The sequence below is a fragment of the Myotis daubentonii genome, chromosome 13, assembly GCF_963259705.1.
Source record: "Myotis daubentonii chromosome 13, mMyoDau2.1, whole genome shotgun sequence".
Lineage (NCBI taxonomy): Eukaryota > Metazoa > Chordata > Mammalia > Chiroptera > Vespertilionidae > Myotis > Myotis daubentonii.
The window spans coordinates 64319190-64344441 of record NC_081852.1 but is presented as its reverse complement, the minus strand read 5'-3'; the positions used below and the strand labels follow the sequence as shown (position 1 = coordinate 64344441).

Below are 25252 nucleotides of genomic sequence, written 5' to 3'. Positions count from 1 at the left end.
TGTTCTCCTGGCTCAGTTGGGTCCTAGATGTCAGTTAGTCCATGACTTACAGTTGCTATGGTAATACTTACTACTGAGTGACACTGAAAGTGCTTAGAAACCGTTACCTGGGACTCCAGATAACTCCCGGGGAGTTATCCTCACACAGGCTGGTGTGAAGGATACACAGATCTGCACCCTTTTTCATATGAATTCTCCCTCTTAATTGCCATTTTGAAGATAATTCACCTTTTATATTCAGAGATGGTACCCAAAAAGATGCTGACATCCTGCTGTCTCTGTGCTTCAATTAATGCAATTATGGTATCGTCATTAAAAGCCATTATGAAAATCTCACAGCGTGTGATAAAAACTGCCAGACTTATTAGCAATCAACCAGAACACTCTGGATATTCACATGCAAATTAAAGGCCAACTTTTAGAAAGTTGTTTTTCTACCACATGCTAAATGTGTTGTTTAAAACCACTTAGTCTTAAGTACTTGATCTCATGCACGCTCATGGCCAGGGATCGCCCAGCTGCAAGTTGCCTCTGTGTGGGCTTTCAGAGCCGCGGTGTTTTAACTGTTACTTTACAAGTAGGCATTGGGCAGCTTCTGTGCCTGCAAACAGACAGCTGCAGCTCATGATCCGTTGGAAGATTCCTGGAAGTAGGTAAAGTGGATACATGTCCGTTTTCTTAGATTACTAGCTTGTGTCTTTGTCCAGTAGACTAGATTAACAATAATAATAATACTAGAGGCCCGGTGCACGAATTCGTGCATGGGTGGGGTTCCTCTGCCTGGCCAGCGATTGGGCCGATCGAGGCTGATCAGGGCCAGCGGGGGAGGTTGGCTGTGGGAGCGCACTGACCACCAGGGGGCAGCTCCTGCATTGAGTGTCTGCCCCCTAGTGGTCAGTGCGCATCATGGCAACCGGTCATAAAGGTCGCTTAGGCTTTTATATATATACTAGGGGCCCGGTGCACAAAAATTTGTGCACTCGCGGGGGAGGGGTGCCTCAGCCCGGCCTGTGCCCTCTCGCAGTCTGGGACCCCTCGGGGGATGACCACCTGCTGGTTTAGGCCCGCTTCCCGGGGGATTGGGCCTAAGCTGCAGTCGGACATCCTTCGCGCTGCTGAGGAGGCAGGAGAGGCTCCTACCACCACTGCTGTACTGGCAGCCGTCAGCCTGGCTTGTGGCTGAGCAGAGCTCCCCCTGTGGGAGCACACTGACCACCAGGGAGCATCTCCTGCATTGATCGTCTGCCCTCTGGTGGTCAGTGTGTGTCATAGTGACCAGTCATTCTGCTCTTAGGGTCAATTTGCATATTACCCTTTTATTATATAATAGAGCCCTGGTGCATGGGTGGGGGCTGGCTGGTTTGCCCTGAAGGGTGTCCCGGATCAGGGTGCGGTCCTGCTGGGGTGCCTGGCCAGCCTGGGTGGACGCTGATGGCAGTTTGCAGTCTCGCCACATCCCCTTCAGGATGGGGGTCCCCGCTGGGGTGTCTGGCCAGCCTGCATGAGGGGCTGATGGCTGTTTGCAGGCTGGCCACAGCCCCTCCAGGGTAGGGGTTTCCGCTGGGGTGCCTAGCCAGCCTGGGTGAGGGTCTGAGGGCCGTTTTCAGGCTGGCCACACACCCTTCAGGGTGGAGGTTCCTGCTGGGGTGTCTGGCCAGTCTGGGTGCTGGGCTGATGGCTGTTGCCAGGCTGGCCAAGGCCCCCAGCAGGGTCCCTCACCCCATGAGGGCGTGGCCATCCTGGGTGAGGGGCTGATGGCTGTTTGCAGGCTGGCCACGGCCCCCAGCCACCCAAGCCCCCAGTGGAGGCAGGCTGGAAGCAGGTATCTGGGATTTATTTATCTTCTATAATTGAAACTTTGTTGCTTTACGCAGAGGCAACAGCCGGCCAGGGCAGGCGGGAAGCTTGGATTCCTCTATCGGCGGGGCAACCAAGCCTCTTGCTTGCTCCAGCTCCGTGGCTGCCTGCCGCCATCTTGGTTGGGTTAATTTGCATATAGTCGCTCTGATTGGCTGGTGGGCGTGGCTTGGGCATAGCAGAGGTATGGTCAATTTGCATGTTTCTCTTTTATTAGATTAGATAGACTAGAGGCCTGTTGCACGAAATGATTCGTGCAATAGGCCTTCCCTTCCCCTGGCTGCTGGCACCGGTTTTCCTCCGGTACCCGGGACCCAGGCCTTCGCTCCGGCCGGAGCGGCCTTCAAGCCTTCGCTGCTCTGGCTGGAGCCACCTTCAGTCTTCACTCTGCCACTTCGCGCCTACGTATACAAATTAACTGCCATCTTTGTTGGTGGTTAATTTGCATATCTCGCTGATTAGCCGATGGGAGGTGTAGCGAAGGTATGGTCAATTACCCTGTTTGTCTATTATTAGATAGGATAGCCCAATACTATTTTCAGTATCAGAAATTATTAGAACAGTAGTTTATATGGGTAGCAGAACATTGACCGGCTCAGAGTTGTTTTGAGGAAATGGAGTGATTTGTGGAAAGTAAAATGATCTCTGCTTTGTCTTTCAATAAATTTGCAGACGTTCGATTTATGTAATCCCAGGACGTCTGGGCCTGTCAGGAAGTGTGTGCTCCCCCCAGCACCATGGTTAGAAGTAGGCGGTGGCATCCGTCCCCGGAGGGGTCCGCAGGCCCAGCTGGAAACCTTAGGGGTCGGGACCCTAGAGAACAAGCCTGGATGGAGTCGGAGAGTGAGCGGCTGCCTCCCCTTGCGTGTGGAGCTCTGTGCCCAGTGTCACCTGAGCAGTGGTTTCTAATCCTTAGAGCAAGCACTGGGGTGCTCAGCTGTGTCTGACAAGAGTTTTCATCCTTTTGAGAAATAATCCCCTTGTCTGATCTACTCTGAGGTCCAGCCTGATTTTCTTTCTCTGCAGTTGATCAGCAGGTGTGGGATGGATATACCGGCTGCTGCTGGAATCGGCTCAAAGGCTGCACACCCGGTGCTAGAATCAAATAAAATCAAATATCAGCCACCCCCATTCTGTTATGTCTGAACCCTGGGACATCCTGTAAACCATGCGGAAAGCACTCCTTGAACATGTGTGGCACTGACATAAGATAGAACGCGAGGCTTTTCTCAACCTTATTCATTTAATCTGAGGAATTTACCAACCGGGTGCAAGCGTGTCACGTGCCTGGTGAAACGTGCCGGCACCTCCCTTCAGAGAGAGAGAGGGTACGTCTAGGTCTAGTGCCGTTTCTCAGCAGCTGCCCCGTCCCCTTGTCCCCTCGTCCCCTTGTTTCCCCGTCCCCCACCCCCCATTCCCTTGTCCCCCCATTCCCTTGTCCCCCCATTCCCTTGTCCCCTCATCCCCTTGGTGGTGCAGGCTTCCAGGCACAGCCCTGTGCGCCCTTGGAGCCTCAGCCTTATGTCCTGGAAGCCTCGCCTGCCCCGAGTGACGGACAGCCCGTTGGCCTCTGCAGCACTCTCCTGCGTCCGAGGGAACATGGGAGGCCTGTGTGAGCGTCCTGCTGCATCAGAAGCTCAGCGGGGCCGCGGCTGTAGCTTCCTCGTTCAAGCCGCATTCCCAGAGCCGAGCACAGGCACTAGCCTGTCCCGGGTCTCAGCAGGTGTATTTCTTTAAACATGGAGTGGAGAGCGGGCAGGCTGGAATGGTCAGTGTCCGGCGACAGTGGCCTTCCTGTGCGGAGCCCAAGCAGTTCAGACGCCAGCAGCGAGGCTTGGAGAGCGTGCGCTGCGGTTTCTGTGTCTGATTGAAGCCCTCAGACGTAGAGAGCAGGAGTCCAAACTGATTCTCCTCTTGTTCAGTCTGAGGAGAAAATGAGTTTGTTACCCGTTGGGGGAAAGAGAAGCAGGAGACGAGGGCCTTTCCCAGTGGCAATTAACCAGGTTCCCGTTACTGCGTCACCGTAGGTGTGTGGTTAGTGTGTACCCAGTGGGGAGGCCTCTTCCAAGTCTCCGGGCTCAGTGGGTGGTGTTTGCTTCGGGACTTTATGCCTCCTAACTAGAATGGTGATAAATTTGATACAGTTCCTAAGTGGACTCAACTTTAAGCAGTTTGCGCAGAATATGTCTAAACCACTTGTTTTTAAGCAGAGAAATGCCCAGAAACCACTGCAGCGTGATTCCTTTACCGGATTTTAACTTATTTTATTGCTGCTACCGATGCCGATAACCAAACTGTCTTGTCAGTATTTGGAGATAAAGTTTAAACTAGAAATAATTTCATATGTGTTGGAAATATATGGTACTTCGGGCTCTAATAAAAGGTTCTATTAATATTGCTAATTAATTAATTTGTATAATTTAGGTCTTGGGAAAAACTTACTTGTCAAATAACTTTTTCAAACAGAAAAGGCATTAGGTTAATCTGTGTTTAATTTCTCATTCTAGGGGTATTGAGTGGACGAGTTTGAGCGGCTTCCTTTCTTTTGCTACGTCAACACCGAACAACATGGGACTGGTGCGGAACGAGCTCCAGCTGGTTGACCTTCCCACAGGTGTGTGCACGGGGCCTGGTGCAGGTGCGGTGGGCATGCTGGTCGGAGCTCTTGTGTGCCGGGTCTGTCCGCTCACGTCTTGCTGCTGCTCTCGCACAGTTGTCCTAGGGAAGACTCAGCTGTTTGTATGCAAATGGTGTTGCCACAGGTGTGTGATGAAGGGAGCGCCATTGGCCTGAGCAGGCAGTTTCATAAATACACGGCATCAGTTCTTCTTTTATACGTTGTTTTAGATAGCCAGAAGTACAGTTTTAAAATAAGTGCAGGTATCTCAACTCTATTAGATTCTATTTCAGAATTTTGGACTTTCAAGGAAACCCTTAAAAAACTGACAGGTAAGGATTGTTTCTAAATGATCAAATTTAAGACATTTGATAGTCTCTGGCTGACTAAATAGGGAGATTTAATTTGGGAGTTTAAAGACTTTACAATAGGAAACTTCCTGTAAAGTAACTTGTTCAGAATTGATGAAAACCTACAGCCCAAAGAATTTTAAAGTGAAAAATTTGGAACTAGAATAAGGTGAGGATTTCAAATTATTTTATAGCACATGCATTGATTTCAAAAAAAATTTTTCTTTACAAAATTGTGGTTTCTTTAAAACTCCATAGCAATATGAATATACGTAGATGGTTTTACCAATAAGATGCGTGTGTTGTGTAATGTGTGAGTAGTGAATCAGGTATATTGTTGCCTCCTTACATTCTCAGTGTGTATTTCCTAGAGTTGAGAACAATAAGGTACATCTCAGAGTTACTAACCCTCAAGGACTTGGCGCCACCTGCAGGCCAGTGTTGCTCTCGCGTCCCTGGAGGTGACCAGGGTCCCAGATTCCCCAGGTGCCAGCAAGCCCCTGGTCTCTAGTCACCAGGTAGCCTGGATGAAATGGCGCGCTCTGGCGTCATCCCCTAAAACAAGCAAACAAACCAAAAACCCTGTTCACTTTTCAGTCGGCTCGGGTTCAGGACTTGTGATAACGTCTTCTGTCTTTTACCGTCTGTTTCTGAGAACAAATTCCCAAGGACTAGTTACTGGCTTTTCTAAGTGGGAGACTGACGCATGAAGAGCAGGGAGGCCTGCAGGCGTCAGTTGTCTTTAAATTGAGTATGTTTTCTCTTGGTTAATGTGGATAAAACACTAGGAAGACATATTGAACTATATTTGTTCAGACATAAGGTACAATTTTTTTTTTTTTTTAAATCCTCACCTGAGGACGTGCTGAGGGTTTGGGAGGGAGAGGCGGGGAGACACATCGATGTGAGAGAGAAGCACCCATCGGTTGCCTTCTGTGCTGGGATCGAGCCACAGCCCAGGCGTGTGCCTGCCGGGAACCAGCAGCAACCCCTCGTGCACAGGATGCCGTTCAGCCGGCTGAGCCGCTCCAGCTGGGCACGCGTTTTTAATTAGAGAAAGTCATTGGCTTCTTCGGCAGGTAACTGATTCCTGTCACTCCCCACTTTCAGTTTGTACAGAACTTCTGATAGGAACATGTCCGAATATTTCAGTTGGGTATTTTGCAGCTGGAACAAGGACTCTTAAATACCTGTCCGAGCTTTCCCCCACTCGTTAGTATTTGTGTGCGGGGGATGTATATATTCCTTTGAATGTACAGTAGTTTTACAGGGACAGTTGCTCTCCTGTAATGCCTTTAAACTTCAGAAATTGATATTTCTAAATTTCTAAAACTAAATTATTGAAGGACACCACAGAAGAAATATAAGAAACTATAACAAGTGAAGATACCTTTTTATAAAATAGAATTTGAATATAAGTAATATATTATTGGTCTTTAACTTGTGATACTTTGAGAATGTGGTTGGAATTTGATTAGACACAGAAGCAGAGGGGAGAATAGGGTTGTGCGGGTCCGAGTGCATGGGTAGCTCCTAGGTGCCTGTGTCTTACGGGCCATTTTTTCACGTTGTCTTTAATGTTTTCAATTAAAGGCAGGAGCATTGCTTTTCGAGGAGAACGAGGCAATGATGAATCGCCCATCGAAATGATTAAAGTATCTCATTTGAAGTAAGTATCAACCTAAAAACCCCTATGGTGTTACTGCAGTGGGATCTCAAGGAATCTCTGTCATCTCTAAGAGTGAGAATGTGCTAAGACCCATAGGGGCTCTCTTCATGCTAGCAAATGGTGACATGCAGCCATATCAAAGGAAATAATTTGATCACAAAATTAATTTGCTATCTCTTTTTTAAAATATATTTTTATTGATTTCAGAGAGGAAGGGAGAGAGAGAAAGAGACAGAAACATCAATGATGAGAGAGAATCATTGATTGGCCGCCTCCTGCGTGCCCCACACTGGGAATCGAGCCCGCAACCCAGGCCTGTGCCCTTCGACTGGAATGGAACCCAGGTCCCTTCAACCTGCAGGCTGAGGCTCTATCCGCTGAGCCAAACCAGCTCAGACAAGTTGCTGTCTCTATTTCTCTACTTCTACAGAGATGAGGGTATTTGTGTGGATCGTATTTTATTAGGTGGTAAAATCAGCCGCCCTGTTTTGTTCTGCTGCAAATTGACATAAATCCTGCCACCCACTAAGAAAAGGCAATTTGTTAAATGATGAAATTCTGTTGTACTTCCACCTCATGGTGGTTTATTAAGTGAAAGAACTCACTTTCTTTATTTGTAACTTATACCCATTTTAACTCCAGGACATGACTGAGTTTTTTGTCCCAAGGGGAATATACAGCAGGATTATTAACCATAAAGACTAAACGAAAACCGAAAGACCAAAGGTGTCAGCTGAGTTTTTTGATTTACTGAACTTCTTACTTGTACGACGTATGGTGAAAATGTTGCAAAAAGTCATTTGGTAATTTTGTCTATTTCAGGCAGTATTTGGCAGTTGTATTCAAAGATAAACCGCTGGAGTTATGGGATGTTCGGACTTGTACCATTCTTAGAGAAATGTCCAGAACCTTCCCCGGGGTAACCGCTTTGGTAAGTTACAATTTCAGAACTAGACCGTTTACTTAGGTATGTGTATGTGTGGTGAATAGTTTTCTTGAGCTTAAATTGAAATCATTACTGCCATGTATTTTCTTGTAAAAATGTATGTCCAAAGAAGATGATCTAAATAAAGATAGCTCGTATTCTTGGATGTGTTAAGCTAATATTACATTAGTGCAAGTCCAGATGTTTGAGGAGCAGGATGGATAGCACAGTGCTACTTATGTAAGTTACAAACGCGTACAAAATAGCTACATGCTACACCTATATAATAAAAGCCTAATATGCTGAGTGTTTGGTCATCCGGTTGGCCATTCAACCAATCAAAGCGTAATATGCTAATGACTAGGGGCCCAGTACACAAATTCGTGCACCTTGAAAGGAACTATGGGCCACGAGGCTGCGGTGGGCACAGGGGCGGGTCTCGGCTCACCCTTCATGCCTCTGCCCGGCCCCTCCTGCTGCGTCCCTGGTCCCCTGTCTGCCGGCAGCCCTGCTCCCGCCACCACCGCTCCCACGCACTGACGGTGTGGAGCGACGGGGGCCAGTGCCAGCAGCGGGTGTGAGCGGCAGCTCCGGCGCCGGCAGCGGGTGTGAGAGGCGGCTGCCGGCCCTGATCGCTCCTTAGGAGCCAGGGAAGGTGGAGAAGCCCCGAGGGGCCATCGGGGCCAGCAGCCACCGCTCACATCTGCTGACGGTGTCCAGTGATCGGGGTCGGCACTGGGCGCTGGCAGCGGGTGCGAGCAGGGCCGGTGCCAGCAGCAGGTGCGAGCACCGGGCGGGACAGCGGTGTGCGGGAGCAAAGAATTTTCAGTAACCACAGAGGCTCGCCCCAGTGACAGCGACCGGTGCCCCGCCTTGGACTGGTGCCCCCGCTCACCTGCTCCACATCCTGCTGCGGCTGACACCCGCCATGTTCCATGCTCTGCCGCCTGCTGCCAACGCCTGCCATGTTCTGTGCACACCGCCTGGTGGTCAGCGCTCATCATAGTGACCAGTTGTTCGGTTGTTCCACCGTTCAGTCTATTTGCATATTAGCCTTTTATTATATAGGATAGGATATGCTAAGGCAGCTCAACCGCTTGCTATGACGTGCACTGACCACCAGGGGGCAGAGAGTCAACCAGTCGCTATGACATGCACTCACCACCAGGGGGCAGACACTCCAACCAGTAGGTTAGCTTGCTGCTGGGGTCCAGCCGATTGGGACTGAGATGGGCTGGACATGTTCTGGAGCCCTCCCACGGTCACTCCCCGACTGGCCAACCTTCCACGTCCCTCCCCTGCCCCGATCGTGCACCGGTGAGGTCCCTTGGCCTAGCCTGCTCCCTCTCACAGTCCGGGACACCTTGGGGGATGTCGGAGAGCCGGTTTCGGCCCGATCCTGCAGGCCAGGCTGAGGGACCCCACTGGTGCATGAATTCGTGCACTGGGCCTCTAGTTTATACATATGAGAAGGTATTAGACTAAATGCATTCAAGTAGGTGGGCATGTAACAGGAGCAGTAAATAAAGTGAGAGGTTGGAGGTGGACCTGCAGGTGATGATGCAGTGAGCAGAGAACACCATCCTCTCTCCCTGGCACCAAGGCTGTGGGGTGGAGGGTGGGGCTAGGAGATACACCATTGAATTTATTACTTTCAGTTCATAAAAAGATAGTATCAAAGGGTTAGACTTTTTAGAAGTTTGCCATTAAATTCTTCTACCTTAAGCTCTAATTAAAGATGAGAGGTAGCAAGAGGTAGAGGTAGACTATGAAAATCGTCTGCCTTAAGCTGTAATGAAAATGCATTCATTCAGCCTTTCTGTAAAGAGGTACAACTGTGAGCTCACAGGCAGCAATAGTAAGTGACGCGTATTAATTATAATAATTAATAATAGTAAGTGCTGCTCTGGAAGGACACAGAGCGTGTGCCGGGGTCTCGCTTCACAGGAGTGGTCCCCGTCTCACAACCTGAAGAGCCTGAGGAAGAAGCAGCTGGCCACCCGCGAGGCCATGGCCCGCCAGACCGTGGTCTCTGACGCGGAGCTGAGCATTGCAGAGTCGTCTGTGATCAGGTGCGTGTGCCCTTGCGCCACTGCCACCAGTGATGCCCGGGTCTCCGGGGGAGCTTGACCAGTGCCCCCCGAGGCTCTCCAGAGGCACGGCACCGCCGCCTGGTTGGTGTTCAGTCCTCACCCGGCTTCCTGCGTCGTCGCTGCCGCACTGCTCAGTGCAGTCAGGGCCTTCGTCATCTGTTCCACACACGTCCGCTCCTGACAGTAAAACAAGTGTAGCCTTGAACATACAGAGATCATGTTGTCATTGATGTGCACCAAAGAAAACATTCAGAATTCTACATGTGTCATTGTTCTCACCCATCCCCCCAGCTTTCCAAATAAAACCGTCCCAGAGAATGACGGGTCAGGGAAGGGCCCCCACCACTGCGGAGAGAGCCTGTAGCAGCAGCAGCGAGGAGGGGTCTCCTGTGGGGATGGAGGCTGCTCCTCCCCGCGGTGCATGTCCTCCCGGGAGCACTCCTGGGGAGTGGTTTGTGTTTTCCTGTCATCAGCTTCCGCGTTTTTAAAAACGGTTTTGGAACGCCCGCCCCCCCCCCCCCGCCCCCGTTAATGCACCTGTGGTTTGGATGAGTTAATTAGTCAGGGCGTCACTCTAAGGAGATGAAGTGTGTTTACCTCCTTTTACCCCAAAGCTTGCTGCAGGAGGCGGAGAGTAAATCTGAGCTCAGCCAGAACATCTCAGCCCGGGAGCACTTCGTGTTCACCGACAACGACGGCCAAGTCTACCACTTCACTGTCGAGGGCAACTCCGTGAAGGACAGCGCTCGGATCCCGCCCGACGTGAGTCCAGCCTCGAGCCCGTCTCTCCTGAGCCTTCCTGTCAGGGATTGTGTTGGTGCCGTACCCAGTGAAGCCATGGCTAGCTGGAAAGCTGTTTCAGAAAAATGCAACGTGAATAAGCTCAGTGTCTGAGGAGGCACTGTCCTGGTGGGACTTGCTCGTATGCCGTAGCCTCACAGCCGTGCCCAGTGCTCCACGGGCTGCTTCCCTAGAGAACTGTGCGTCCTTACACGGCCCCGTAGCAGCCAGCACAGATCCTGTTTAATAAAGAAGTAATGGGGCAGTAATATTACTGAACAGCGAGTGTGTGTGGACCCTGCACGTGTGGCAGGCATTATTTTAAGGCCGTGGCCTGTATACTTTTATTAATACTAACGGGAACTCCTAAGTTTCATGACTTGCCCCACTTTATTGATGATAAAATCCAAGACAGAAAGATGAAGTAACACGCCCCAGTCACACAGCAAGCTCAGTGTGAAGTTGGGGTTCCAGCCCACAGCCTCGGGGTCTGTGCTGCCGCTGCAGGTCCTCTCCCACCTCGAGGGCCCGTCGTGTCTGCCTGACCTGCCGCTGCACGGCCCTGGGTCCCAGTGTGCAGGCGCCTGTGCGGGAGCAGTCTCTTCACCCCCACTGTTCCCGGGGGCCACAGGCTGCACCCGCTGTCTGAGTAGAAAAATCGCTGCCTGGTTGTTGTGAAACCGCTGTGGCTTCCCCTGGGGATTTGTGTCTCCTTTGCAGGGAGAGAGAAGGTGGAGACCAGAGCTCTCGGTCAGGGTTGCGCTTCTCTTTCTTTTATCTTTCAGTTCTTCCTCCAGGGCATCCCTTCTCTGTAAAGCTAGTTCAGATAACTTCCCATCCATCAAGTCGAAGTCTGGTTTTTCACTGTTGAAAGTGATATGCTAGGTAGCTCTTTTAGTGTTGATTGCATTCATAATAAAGCAAACCATTTATAATTATTACTAAAATGTCATTATTTTATCAGGGTAATTAAGTAAAAACACTGTTCTGTTATGACAGCTTCTGAGTGGAGTTTATGTGTACTTGTTGCTGTTCTTTTCTAGGGAAGCATGGGTAGTATTACCTGCATCGCTTGGAAAGGTGATATGTTAGTCCTTGGAGATATGGATGGAAATTTAAATTTTTGGGATTTGAAAGGCAGAGTATCCAGGTATGAGCTCAGAACGCTTTCTGGTTTTAAAAAAGTAACCTCTTGATACGTCTCCTGTCCCTGGACGTGGGAGGAAGGCCCCGGGCCGAGCCAGCCTCTGGGCCGTTCTCCCTGCGGGGTCCATGCAGAGGTGCAGGGACATTGTCCCAGCTGCTGGGAGGGCAGACCTTCCGTCAGATGGGCCCGTCCCAGGAGGTGAAGTGGCTCTCCCAGCACAGACCTTGTCAGAAACAGAAATGGAAAGAGACGTTGGCCAGGGTTTCCAGTGCCCATCTCCCCTCACACTGTGCTCTGGGTGTGTGTCCTCAGAGGGATCCCAACCCACCGCAGCTGGGTGAGGAAGATCCGCTTTGCCCCCGGGAAAGGGAACCAGAAGTTAGTTGCCATGTACAACGACGGCGCTGAGGTGTGGGACACCAAGGAGGTAGGTCCAGCGTGGTGGGCTGTCAGGCTGGGAACAGTTTCCTCCTCGGACATGTCCCTTCACAGAGCTGCTGTTCCAAGGGGACAGCTCAACGGACTTTAAATGTTATCCCTGCCTTTGGGACCTTTACGGTGCAGCCTGCGTGTGGGAGGCAGACAGACGCCAGAGCCTTCGGTTTTGCCCTGGCCCTGGGCCTTGGCTGGGACTGATCAGAAGATGAGCACCCTCTGCTCTTCCTGAGAGTGACAGTCACGTTCATTCCTGAAGGTGCAGATGGTGAGCAGCTTACGGAGCGGGAGGAACGTGGCCTTCCGGGTGCTGGACGTGGACTGGTGCACGTCCGACAAGGTGATCTTGGCGTCCGACGACGGGTGCCTGCGCGTCCTGGAGACGTCCATGAAGTCCACGTGCGTCAGGGTGGACGAGCAGGAGCTCACAGGTATGGACTCGGGACGGAGCTTTATTCCGTGCAGGCTCCTCTCCGGGGAGAGCGGCTTCAGTTCCTCAGTCCTGGCTTCCCCGGGTCTGAGTGGAAGGGGTTGAAGCTGGGGTGCTGCTCGCGGAGAGGCTGGGCCCTTGCCATTGCTGACGTCATTCCCAGCTCCAGTTCCCACGTGCCTTCTCTGACCCACTGCTGGGTGCTTTTTCGAAAGACGAGAGAAGTTTGCCTTCATCAAAAGGGCTGACTCGGAATTTAGGGGAGCTCATCGGAGGGCACAGCTCTGGGGAGGGCTGCTGCTTCCCAGAGACGAGCCTCATGCCCTGGCAACCCTCTGTCATGGGAAAGTCACTCTGGAAAGTGTTCTGAGTGTTAATGCTTGTTGATGCCTATCTTACGACTCTTTAAGAATGAAAACAGCATGAGAGATCAGAAGCAAAGTGGGAGGTCTGTCCTGTAGCCTCGGAGACAAGAGACAGGACAAGCCAGTGCAGGCGGGCCCTCATCAGGCCCTGGGTTTCTGAAAAGAACACAGCTCTCGGGCACGTGAGGATCACAGAGCGCTTTTGAATGTGAACTGCATTTTAGGTAATTTCATTGAATCAATAGTAAAACTGTCGGTTGTGGAAAAAAGTAGTATTAGAAACACTCTTGACCACTTTCCAACTTTGAAATTGAAAAGTTCACATAAAATATTTTATCTGTGATTTAATTTATACTTAACTACAGAGAACGAAGTTTCTGAAGCAGTGCTGGCCAATGGAAATACAAGGTGCACCACAGAAATTTAAACTTCCCGGTGCCACATTAAAGAAGAAACAGATGAAATTGATTTTAATAAGAATTGTATTTAAGCCAGTATATACAAAACTATATCATTTTAACATAAAATCATTATTAAAAATTACTAATGAGATATTTTACATTTTTCAGTACTTAGTCTTTAAACTCCAGTGTATTTTCATTTAGAGCGTATCTCAGTTCAGAGGCAGGTTCTCAGCCGAAATGCGTGTTAGTCGTATTTAGAGTTTATAAAAGTTAGAGCTGAGAGAGTAGTGCTATAGCCAGATTCTTCCAGTATTCCTAAATGACTGAGCAGGTGTTATATTTTAAATGTAAATTAATTAAAATCAAATGAGAGAAGAGCTCATTCCCTGTATGACCGTGTTCCCTTGCTCAGGAGCCAGAGACAGAGGCGGGACTGGACAGCACAGCGTGGGCTGCGTCTCACTGAGGCAGCCCTGGTGCGGATTCCTGTCGTTCCTGTGGGTGCACCTGTCCCCAGGGTCCTGGAAGAGGGCTCTGGGGGGTGCGGGAGGGGCAGCGGATCCCAGAGGACTGTCTCCAGGCGGGAGTGTGGGGGTGCGGCCCTGTAGGGAGTCAGTGTCCAGATGTCGGGTTGGAGCTCTGGATCTCCTGTTTGTTCGCACAGGAACTTACTGAAAACAGGCAGCTTGTCAGTGTGTCCTCAGGAAGCCGACCACTGGGCGTTGGGATTCCAGGGCCCAGAGTCCGGGAAGATGGGGCTTTTGTTCAAGGGCCCCTTCTCAGTGAGGCCTGAGCACACACTGGGCCCGAGTGGCCTGGCCCTGCAGCCAGCAGCTCAGGGTGAGGGCCACCCTGGTTTAATGGTCTCAGAAAAGCAGCCATCGGATGGTCAAGTCTGGCACCTGCTGAATCGTTGCATTGGGTCTGTCACTCGGTGGGATAATTGTCCTGTACCACGCAGGACGCCCGGTCTTTGAAAGAGAAAAATTTTAGTTTGAAGAAGAATCTCTCCACTTGTGTGTCTGAGTGGTGATTATGTTGGCCACACTCTCCCCTGCCACCAGACTCTGTAAACTGTAGCTGAAGCTTCATCCTATATAATAAAAGCCTGATATGCTAAGGGCCCAGTCATCTGGTCGCCCGTTCAACCAATCAAAGCGTAATATGCTAATGATATGCTAAGGCCACTTAACCGCTCGCTGTGACGTGCACTGACCGGCAGGGGCAGAGCTCCAACCAGTAGGTTAGCTTGCTGCTGGGGTCCGGCCATTGGAACTGAGCAAGATGGGGCGGACACACCCTGGAGCCCTCCCGAGGTCCCTCCCCGGCCCCAATCATGCACCGGTGGGGTCCCTCGGCCTGGCCTGCGCCCTCTTGCCATCTGGGACCCCTCAGGGGATGTCGGAGAGCCGGTTTCAGCCCGATCCTGCAGGCCAGGCCGAAGGACCCCACTGGTGCACGAATTCGCACACCAGGCCTCTAGCAGTAGTGTAACAATTGTGTTTTCTTAAAATAACTGTGTGTGTGTGTCCAGAGCCTGTGTGGTGCCCGTATCTCCTTGTCCCAAGAGCCGCCCTCGCCCTGAAGGCTTTCTTGCTGCACCAGCCGTGGAGCGGACAGTACTTGTTGGATATTTCTCACGTGTAAGTGTCTGCACTTCCGTTTTCCTTTGTCAGCTCCTTGGGGGTGAAGGACGTCCGTGAGAGTCAGCAGTGGCTGCACCCCAGGACCTGCGAGGGCATCTTTCCAAAAGCGCCAAGAATGGCCCAGCTCAGGTGTTTTGTTCTGTACATTTCAGTGCCTGCCTCGTTGTAAAAGCATCCACAGAGAGGATTGTTAGCAGGCGTGTGTACACCCACACGTGTTCCTTCCTGCACTTGTGCGTGTGGGCGCGAGGCAGGCCTTCTCTCCAGGGGAAGGAGCCCCCATGGGCCGGGGCGCCTGCTCCGAGGGCGTCGGCCTGGAAGGAGCGCCCTCTGGTGGAGCGGAGAGCGCCGACGCCGCTGGTCCTGGCTGAACGTGTTCCTAACACGATCTCAACCTGCTGGTTTGGCGCCCACTGATAAGTCTTCTGGTTTCTTGAAATCGGAGGGACTCTCTTTACCCGTTTCTTTGTTTTGACGAAATGAGGCAGAAGCCAACACCAGAGGTGATGGGTGGGTGGGTCCCTGAGGACAGTGCTGCTGTTGGGTCTGCAGCCAGGTGTTAACAAGGACTACAAAGGGGTGGTTTCTCTAATTAACACAACTTTTTTTCTGGTGAACATGGTTGTAAGTGAAGAAATACGGAACTCATTCAGAATCTCTCCTGTGCAGGGATTATCCAGAAAATGAAGAGATAAAGAGCCTCCTTCAAGAGCAGTTGAATTCGTTGTCCAAGTAAGCACTCCAGTCATGTCTTTAGAAGATTCGAGATGAGATGAGAAAGGAAAGTATCAGTCAGGCTGTTTAAAATGAAGACAAGTCGCAGTCCAGGAGACACGCGTGGCCGGGGTTTGTGTCCCTGGAGCCTGGGGGTTGGGACGTGGCTGACTGGTCTGTCTCAGCACGTTCCTGGGGGCCGGGGCCCTGGTCTCCTGTCTGGGCAGGAACAGAGCTGGGGTGAGCGTGCCCTGGCTCAGGCGGCGGCCACCACAAACCCCGTGAGCTCGTGGAGGACATGCCCAGGCCGTCTGTGTGCCCACTTCCTGCTCCTAAAGTGGGCTCTCCGTCCAGGGCCGGGCACAGTCCTGGTGAGGAAGTCAGTGCTCCAGCACGCAAGCAGGGAGAATTATGTAGGAATAATGTTGCAAAGGAAGTGGAAGCATACGGGTCCACAAGGAGTTCTCGGTAACACCGACCACATGGATGCAATCCAGAGGCTGTTACGCCTAATTATAACCGTTAATAAGGTCGCCATAATAGAATGCGTTATTGAGATCAAATGCCAAATAATACTTGTTTTCTCTAGGCAGAGGTTAACGTGTGTTTAAATGGAAAAGGATAGATTTAAAGAATATCCCTCCTTTATGAACGTTCTGTATTTGGCTATCTTAGAATATCAGTTTATAAAAACACTGGCCCTTCTTCCTTAAACATTTTACATCTGGAGAGTTTCAGAAGCAAATGCTGAATGCGCTTCTCTCAGCACGCGCTGCTCCTGGTGACATCCCCGCTCCTGTACTTGGGCAGCTGCTCCCATTTTCAAAACTGAGTCTGAGTGTCACAAGGTCAGCCACCGTCAGCCTCAGCCCGGTGTGTGACGGACTCTCCAGGCCAGACACGCTGTAGGCTCCAGAGCTCTGTGATGTCAGGGACGGTGCAGGCAAAGGCACTTCTATAAGTTCTAAACACAGCCTTGAGTGGAATTTCCCATTTCTAGAGCCTATTGATTGGTCCCCTTGCTTTATTGCTCCATTAAATGTTTTTCTTGCCTTTGGATTCGTCTGCAGTGACATAAAGAAACTCTTGCTCGATCCGGAATTCACTCTTCTGCAAAGATGCCTGCTGGTTTCGAGGTAACACTCTCTGAAGGATTCGGTGCAGAGCCTGGCCCTGTGGCCCCGCTGGCTGAGTGTTGTCCTGGCATCAGGGGTGGCGGTTGATTCCCAATCAGGGCCGGGGCCTGGGCTGTGGGCTTCATCCCCCGAGGGGGCTTGCAGGAGGCGGCCCCGGATGTTTCTCTCTCATCGATGTTTCTATCTTCCTCTCCCTCTCTCTAAGGTCAATCTTTAAAAAACCATATATTTTAAAAAGAATTCTGTGTAAGAGACAGAATTGGCTAACTCATTTCTTTTATGGATTTTTAGTTAAGACCAAACTCTCTTAGATTAGAAAAATATATTGTAGTTTATCCTTTAATATGACAATTTTTAAGGTAGTAACAAATAGAATAAACATCACATTTAAACGTGAGATCTAGGCCTTATCTGTTGAGAAGACTCCCTCACAGACAGCTTCTTACAGCATCAGCTATAAGGGCATGTACTTCAGTGATGTCATTCCGATGAGTGACATGAGAGTCGATCACCGGTACTTTCACGTACAGTGGATTGTCACCTGTGAAAAGACATTTCCCTCCACTCCCCAGAGGACAATGGACACTGTCTCCAGACCTCGTGTGGGCAGTTAACCCAGAACCTCCTCTGTGTGTGCTGTGGCTCCGAGGGAAAGGCGCTCATGCAAGCTGGGCTCTCGTGGGCCAGGCTTCTAGATGCGCTGCTCTGGGCACCGCCGAGAGGCCTGGGCTGAGGGACCCTCTGCGGCCAGGCCCCTGTATGGTTTGGGCCGGGCACAGGCCTGGAGGACTTGCAGCTTCAGCACCTTCTCCGAGCCAAGCCGCCCCCCCCCCCCCCCGGGTCACGTGGCAGCAGAGCCCTGGGGTTCAGGTGCTCGGAGAGCCTGTCCAGGCCGCCTGCCAGGTGGTTCCGTGGACGCTTGGCTTTGCCTCCGCAGGCTCTATGGCGATGAGTCAGAGCTGCACTTCTGGACCGTGGCCGCCCACTACCTGCACAGCTGGTCCCAGGAGAAGTCGGCCAGCACCCCCGCTGCCCAGGAAGCTGCCCCTCAGGACCGGGCGAGCAACCCGCTGGACATCTGCTATGACGTGCTCTGTGAGAGCGCCTACTTCCAGGTGCTGTGGCGCATTCCTACGCGGTTTAGCCCTGAGCACTGTCTCCCGATGACTTACGTGTCTGTAAGCCTCTTCCCTTGGGAAACTTTGGAACTAAGTTAAAATCCGCAAAATAGAATGAGCCCATGCCCACATTTGCATAAAAACGGCTGGACCCAGGACTTGAAACGTTTATGAATGTTTCTAGATTTTTTAATACACGTTGAAATTTTATTAGCAGTCTTGTTTTTTTCTTTGCCTAAAAAATTTTAACTTAGGTTTATTCTCTCTCTTTTATTATTTTCTATAAAGAACAGATATTTCTTTCTCTTGGCTTAAATGTGCTTTTTATATATGAAAGGGCAGCTTCCTGACGTTGAGTCTGTGGTACACTCGGCGCTCACAGGGCTTCCCAGCTGCTCACAGGTGCTGTCTGAGGGCAGCCTGTGTGAACGGCAGGCTCACCTGCTGTCCCAGTCCTTCCGTGGAGTTGGTTAATGACTCAGAAGTCAGTGATGTCAGTATAAATGAAGTTACTAAGTATAGTGAAATTTAAATAATCAAGTCTTTTAATCCAGGTTCACTTCTCCTCTCCCCCCTCTAGAAATTTCAGCTGGAAAGGGTTAATCTGCAGGAGGCGAAACGGTCGACCTACGATCACACGCGCAAGTGCACGGACCAGCTTCTGCTCTTGGGTCAAGTACGTCAGTTTGTACAGCTTTTCATGCTTCATGGAGTTGCTGGTTGATTCGTATTTCAGAGCATCGCACCCCTCTCCCTTCTCCCTCTCCTGCCTCCCCCCTCCCCCTCCCCCCTCCCCCCTCCCCCTCCCTCTCTCCCCCTCCTCCCCCTCCCCCTCTCTCTCATACACGCACCATAGCATTTCTCTGAAAGTATAAGTATAAAGTGGGCTTTCTCTCAAAGACAGACCAGCACATCTTCTAAGAAAGTGAAACTATATGGTTACTCAGCTTGTGACTTGGGCCTCATGGTGCTGAGTGAGGCCGCGGTGTTCTGTTGGTGGCCTGAGCTGACGGGCACTCCTGTAGGCCAGCGGGTCACGCTGCCCGGAGGAGCAGGAGCACGCTCAGTGTGCGTCCCGTGAGCTGAGCATCGGGCGTTCTTGGAAGTGAAAGTCCTCCTGCGGCCGTGAGCGTCAGGGTCCAGGCGGTGAGCCTGCGGGTGGTGTTGGGGGAGAGTCATTGGAGGAACCATGTCCCTGCCAGACAGACCGGGCCGTGCAGCTGCTGCTGGAGACGAGCGCGGACAACCAGCACTACTACTGCGACGCGCTGAAGGCCTGCCTGGTCACCACCGTCACCTCCTCCGGCCCCTCCCAGAGCACCATCAAGCTGGTGGCCACCAACATGATCGCCAGCGGCAAGCTGGCAGGTAAGCGAGCTGGGCCTGTTCACCCAGGCCTGGGGAAGTCAGGCTGCTCCCTGCAAAGGTGAGATCATCAGGGACGTCCCTGCCTTTTTTATGGGTCCTGGAGGGAGAGGAGGACTATTGCTGGCTCTTGAGGAGATAGCTCCGACTTAATCGCCTGGGCCAGAGCTCTTCTCAGGAGTGAAAGGGGCCCTGGAAATGACAATGGGCACCAGTCGGACACACCTGGCCGATGAGACGACCTGCTGACAGCCAGGGAGTGTGCTTGACCTGTGTGCTTCCTGCCTGGTCATTGAGGGGCAGCAGGGGTCTCCAGCAGGTGAAATGACCGGGTGGAGTCAGGCGTGATCTGACTATCAGCGGCGACAGAGGGCGCGGGGCTCACGGGGCTGCCCGGGGTCTTCCAGAGGGTGTGCAGCTGCTCTGCCTGATTGACAAGGCCGCGGATGCCTGCCGCTACCTGCAGACCTACGGGGAGTGGAGCCGGGCCGCGTGGCTTGCAAAGGTAGGCGGCTCCTGTGGGTGCCCCGAGTGCTTGGGTAGAAACTTTAGTCTTGAGCCTTACACTCGAGATTTTAGAAGCAGCTTTGGCTGCAGAGCTGCTCCGCAAATATTTTCTTACAAATCATCCTCCTGCTCTTTTGAGCACAGACTGCATTGCTTCTTATTGGGAGATGCGGTTCCCACTGGTGACGGCGGCGACCAGGTGGCAGCCGGCTCACACGCCATGTGCTGGCCCCAGGCCCTGCAGGCCGCCCTGTCCCTCCCAGTCGTGGTCAGCGGCGACGTCAGGGTGTTGCCAGTGAGCCACACCCAGCCTCGGTCTCGGGAGCGTGTGTGCAGTTGTCGCGCTCACACGGCGTCTCTCCAGGTCCGGCTGAGCTCGGACGAGTGCGCCGATGTTCTGAAGCGGTGGGTGGACCACCTTTGCTCTCCCCGAGTCGACCAGAAGTCGAAGGCCCTCCTGGTCCTCCTCTCCCTGGGCTGCTTCTCCAGCGTCGCCGAGATGCTGCACAGGTACCGTGCTGCTGGGCCCCCGTGCTGCTGGGCCCCCGTGCTGCTGGGCCCCCGTGCTGCGTCTGTCACTGCCCACGCCCTGGGGGCTCCGCCTCGGGGGGAGGGGGGGGGTTACTCAGTGCCTGGGGTGGGGGAGAGGCCTGCGTTTTAAGAATAGTTTATTGGTTTTTTAGGGAGAGAGAGAGACACATCAATGATGAGAGAGAATCATTGATCAGCTGCCTCCTGTACGCCCCCTGCTGGGGATTGAGTCGGCAACCTGGGCACGTGCCCTGACCAGGAATCGAACCGTGACCTCCTGGTTCATAGGTTGAGGCTCAGCCTCTGAGCCACACCAGCCAGGGCCATGTTTATTTTTGTTTATAATCCTTCACCCGGGGATATTTTTCCATTGATTTTTAGAGAGAGTGGGAGAGAGAGAGAGAAACATCGATGTGAGAGAAACACATCGATTGGTTGCCTCCTGCATGTGCCCTGGTGAGGGCCTGGGCCAGGGAGGAGCCTGCATCCAATGTACGTGCCCTTGACTGGAATCGAACCCGGGACCTTTTGGCCTATAGGCCGACCTCTGTCCACTGAGCAAAACCGGCCAGGCCAGGGCCATGTCTGTTAACCCTTCGTTTGCTCTGGGAGCTACGCTCTATTCCTGCCTGTCCTGGTCAAACCTACAGGGGCCTCTTTAAGAAGAACACGGAGAAGTCGTTAGAGGCTCGGCACCTTCGGCTTTGAGTCCAGGCCCGAGGGCAGTGCGGAGGGGACAGCGTGGGGAGTGGGAGGGTCGCCCTGAGAGTCTGAGGAGCGGTGCCCGTGACTCATGATGGACATTTCATGTGTTTCAGAGGAAGGAGGTGGGGGAGGTCAGTGCAGGGAGAGGGTACGTGTGGACAGCGGTGCAGGCTGCTGTCCCGTCCCTGGAGGCCTGTGTCCCGGCTGCTGCTCCCTTCTCCCGTGTTAGCAGAAGGGGGCGCGGGTGAGGGCCCGAGTGCCCCCCTCTCCTGGGAAACCCGGCTAGGAAGGCGCTGGTGAGACGCGCAGCCGTGAGTGACGGCCTGACCGGTGTGTTCTTTCGAGCAGCATGAGATACTTCGATCGAGCCGCCTTGTTCGTGGAGGCGTGTCTCCAGTACGGGGCCCTGGAGGTCGGCCCGGACACAGATATCCTTTGCTGGTGGTGGTGCTGAGGAGGCAGCAGTGGACGAGTGGGTTTAGACCCCTCTGGGCGCACCGCCTGGGCAGGGGCTGTATTACCTCGAGGAAGAGCCTGTTCTGATCCCCGAGCCGAGAGGGGACGCGAGGGGAGGTGGGGGGTGGCCTTGCTGCTGCCGCTCTGGGACCAGGAAGTCGTCAGGGAGGGTCTCGGGCTCTGAGATACAGCGTTTGAGCTTTAAGGAAGGTGCAGTCGTTGAGGGAAGGGGGAGCCTGTGCTGGGATGTGGCTGTTTCAGAGCAGTGCCCTCCAGGCAGTGAGCCCACGTGTTCCTCTGGAAAACATTTCCAGGAGCAAATGGGAGCAGCGTTGCCCGCATGTGGATGGTCCTGTCCCTGCAGCGGGGACCATGCCGCCTCGCGGTTCAGCGGAACCCTTTCTCCTTCGGCTCGAGGTCCGTCCACGCCTTCCGTTGGCAGGCCCTGCCTGTTACTACGCTCTTCCTGACGACGACGTGGTCTCATTGTGACGGGCAGACACGTGTGGTCTGTATGTCGTCGTTACGAGCTCACGCGGGCTCTGGTTCAGGGGAGCCATTGTGGTATCAGAACCCAGCGGAGCAGGGCCGTCAGAACCCCAGGCCCAGAAATGAGGCTCCCGCCGTGGGTCAGGCCTGGAATAGCCTCTCACTGACACGCGCTCTGCCCCAGACGCCAGCCTCTCGGACGGGCACGCGGCTCCTCGGCTTTCTCCCCGGGTGTAGCTGCGCTCGGCTGTGGGACCTGGGAGGACGTTAGCGGATCTTCTAGGACAGCGGTCACCAACCGGAGGTCTGTGGACCACTGGTGGTCTGTAAGGTCCGAAAGGTCCGAAAGGTTGGTGACCGCTGTTCGGAGAAGAATGGGCTCCACTGGTGCTGTGTGGTGATGTCACAGATGGGACCGCCCTCGCCACGCCAGGAGTGGCCTCAGTGCCTCTGCCCCTGTGGGTGGAGCCGGTCCTCCCCACGGGGGAGCTGGGTGGTGGGGAGGGGTGGCTGGGCCTGCCGCCTTCAGCTCCTTGACTGCGGCTCACAGAGACTCGTCTCCGCCGTGTACGCAGACTACGCCCGGAGCTTGAAGAGCCTCGGTTTTAAACAGGGAGCAGTTCTTTTCGCTTCAAAAGCTGGAGCCGCTGGCAGAGATTTATTGAATGAGCTGCAGTCCCCCAAACAGGAACTGGCTGAAGAGTGACAGGTTAACAGGCGCCAGGACATCTGACCGCGCAAGCCAGGTGAGGCGGGCGTCGGTCGGGCCGCGGTCACGGTCACAGCCCAGGCTGATGGACGCTTCGCTCCAGGTCCTCGAGCTCTCCCCAGCTCCCCAGGCCCCGTGCACAGCTGTGTCTCGGAGAACAGCGTGAGCGCTCCCATTGTGAGAGAGATACCACTTTATGCTTTAAGAGTCCCTGGAAAGACTTATAGTTTTTTTAAACTTAAAAGTCAATCAACTGAATTACTTTTCTCATCGATGACATTTAAAGATGTTTGGGAAACCTGTAGTGAGTTTGAGAGACCTGTTCTCAGCTCTGTGCTGTGCCTGTGTTTATACTCAGCCGTGGAAGATGCAGACGACACGCAGCCAGCAGTGCCGAGTCACCGAAGCTCCGTGTCCTGGCCTGGACTCCCTGTGCCCCGGTCCCGGCAGGGCCGCCTTGTGCGGCAGCACGGAGACTCACAGGGACTTCCACCCTGTGCGCCTGGTTCCACTACCAGGTCTTGGATCTTTGCATTTTAACTCCTGTGATGCATTATGGGAACCTCCTTTTTGAAATCTTCATGCTTTAATTTTGTCTTTGTGTTCTTAACATGAGATGTGACTATTGTAAATTATTGCTGAGATTTTAATGTCCATAACGTACAGAAATGAGAAATAAACAGGAAATCCCAGCCAGGCTTTTGTGTTCTCTGTGCCTGAGGCGGGCGCTGTGCTGGCTCCTCAGGAGTCCGTCCGGCCGCCCACCCTCCGAAGTCCAGGCCGCGCGCCGAACCCAGAGAATCCAGGCTGAGGTCCGAGGGTGCAGCTCGGAGCAGGACTGAGCGCCTGGACCCTGAGCCTGGGCTCCGTCCTGGGAGCGGCTCGGCTGTGGCTCCCAGAGGTGAGGGGGAGGGCGCCTCTCCAGGTTTCCCTCCCACGTGTGCGCCACCTGCAGGTGGGATTGCAGGTGGGATCCCAGCTCGGCCTGTCCCCTCCGCGAGGAACTGGATCCATGAAGGGCCGTCCGGGGTGTGTGTCCCAGGCCCGCGCTGTGGCCCGTCGAGCACCCGAATGTCCCGCTCAGGCGCTGGGTACAGCCGTGACAAGTGACGAGTGCAAGTTCAGGTCCACCGCCTGTCCCCCCCGGGCCCACCACCAGGGCGGGAACCAGCGGGAACAGCTGGCTCCATCTGCAGGGGACTTGCTTGGTGCTCAGTGAACAGGTGCCAAGTGGGTGGGTGGCGGGGGAGGGAGAGAGGGCGGAGGGAGTGCAGGTCAGCTCTGTCTGGAAAAATCCAACCCCTGCGCCATGACGTCTGCGTGGACTCTCGCCCGCGTCCGAGACCCAGGGAGGCTCTTCGTCCCCCCGGAGCGGCGCCCGCATCGCTCAGGTCAGACAACTTCACCCACCCACCCACCTGGAGGAGTCTGTTCTCCGCAGAAGCTGCGACCAGCCCGCTGTGCGCCTGGGAGGCGACGTTCTCGCGGCACCGACCTGCCTACACGGAGAGGAAAGCAAGGTGGTCTGTCCCACTCCTGCGTTTCCCGTCGTGGTCATCTTGCTCTAATGGTCGCGCAGGATGGTCAGAGGGTCCCCTCATCTCCCAACTCCTCTAGAGCCTGGGACTCCCTGGGGACTGAAACGCCAGGCGGAGCCCCGTCCACCTTCCTACCCCGAGGACCCCCTGGGGCTGAGAAGCGCCTGCCAGCCAGCTTCCCGGAGAGGCGGGTGCTGCCCATTCAGGCGTCTTCCTTGTCGGAGCCGTTACCCAGAGACGTGCTGTGTGGCCTGGAGGCGACCCTGCCCATTCCGAGTCTCAGGTTCCCGTGGGTACGAGACCCTTCCAGCGTGGCCCTGCCTCCTGCTCTCCGCCTGCGCCGGGCAGCAGGGGGCGGCAGGGACCGGGACATGCAGGCCCTGGCCTCACCGCAGCCCCGAAGCTCGAAGCTCCCGGTTAGGGAGCTGCCCTTTGTCTGAACATCTGTCTGGCTCCGCGCCCAGAAGCCACCAGCCCCCGAGCGAGAAGCTTCCCCCCACTGGGCCCTGGTGAGTGAGGAGGGGGGCTCGCCCGGACTTCTACGTGGCCTTACGGCCTCTGCACACTGGGCTGCTGAGGCCGTGGCCCCAGGTTGGGGAAGCGCAGGCCTGTCACCCCGACCCCAATGAGGACCGGCCTTCAAGCCTGAGGAGCGCTTCCCCCGGGAGGCCCAGGCCATGGGTGTGGGCGGGGCAGGAGCGTTTGGGTTGGTCCCTCCATGTGCAGCTGGGAAAGGGGTTCCTATAAATGTGTGACCCAGGGCCCCCAGCATCTCCTCAGAGACAAGCTGTGCCTCTGCTGCCGCCTCCCCAGCCCTGGTTGGGGTGCAGAGGCCCAGGATCTGTGTGCCAGACAGAGACCCGGGCCTGGGAGCCCGGGGCCCGGAGACCGCAGAGCCGGGACGGCCTCCTCGGGCCTGGCCAGGGCTGCGGGAGGTGGGAGGCCCACGGAGAGACAGAGGTGTCCTCGGGCCTCACCCTCGGAGGCTGGCGGGCAGGGCAGCTCCAGGGCTGAGCAGGCTGCCTGGGGGGCTGTGGGCGGGCGCAGCTGGAAGGGGAGGGCTGCCTGGGGGGGCTGTGGGCAGACGCAGCTGGAAGGGGAGGGCTGCCTGGGGGGCTGTGGGCGGGCGCAGCTGGAAGGGGAGGGCTGCCTGGGGGGCTGTGGGCGGACGCAGCTGGAAGGGGAGGGCTGCCTGGGGGGCTGTGGGCGGGCGCAGCTGGAAGGGGAGGGCTGCCTGGGGGGCTGTGGGCGGGCGCAGCTGGAAGG

The 25252-nt window shown here is 54.1% G+C and overlaps 1 protein-coding gene across 2 annotated transcripts in view; it reads left to right on the top strand.

Annotated features, from left to right (window-relative positions):
* WDR11 (WD repeat domain 11) overlaps positions 1-23142 on the top strand; it is a 38319-nt gene extending 15177 nt beyond the window's left edge. The window contains exons 12-30 of one of the 2 annotated variants that reach the window (XM_059661880.1): positions 4365-4471; positions 6418-6493; positions 7316-7424; positions 9366-9490; positions 10126-10273; positions 11335-11441; positions 11751-11865; positions 12133-12304; positions 14607-14715; positions 15388-15450; positions 16503-16568; positions 17506-17683; positions 18267-18362; positions 18889-19054; positions 19459-19556; positions 19923-20068; positions 21143-21223; positions 22289-22485; positions 22807-23142. In XM_059661880.1, coding sequence (XP_059517863.1) covers positions 4365-4471; positions 6418-6493; positions 7316-7424; positions 9366-9490; positions 10126-10273; positions 11335-11441; positions 11751-11865; positions 12133-12304; positions 14607-14715; positions 15388-15450; positions 16503-16568; positions 17506-17683; positions 18267-18362; positions 18889-19054; positions 19459-19556; positions 19923-20068; positions 21143-21223; positions 22289-22445 — 2119 coding nt within the window. In that variant the 3' untranslated portion in view covers positions 22446-22485; positions 22807-23142. Of the gene's footprint in view, positions 1-4364; positions 4472-6417; positions 6494-7315; positions 7425-9365; positions 9491-10125; positions 10274-11334; positions 11442-11750; positions 11866-12132; positions 12305-14606; positions 14716-15387; positions 15451-16502; positions 16569-17505; positions 17684-18266; positions 18363-18888; positions 19055-19458; positions 19557-19922; positions 20069-20907; positions 21110-21142; positions 21224-22288; positions 22486-22806 lie in introns of those variants that run through there. The other variant, XM_059661882.1, reaches the window with a different exon arrangement.
* The last annotated feature ends 2110 nt before the right edge of the window (positions 23143-25252 follow it).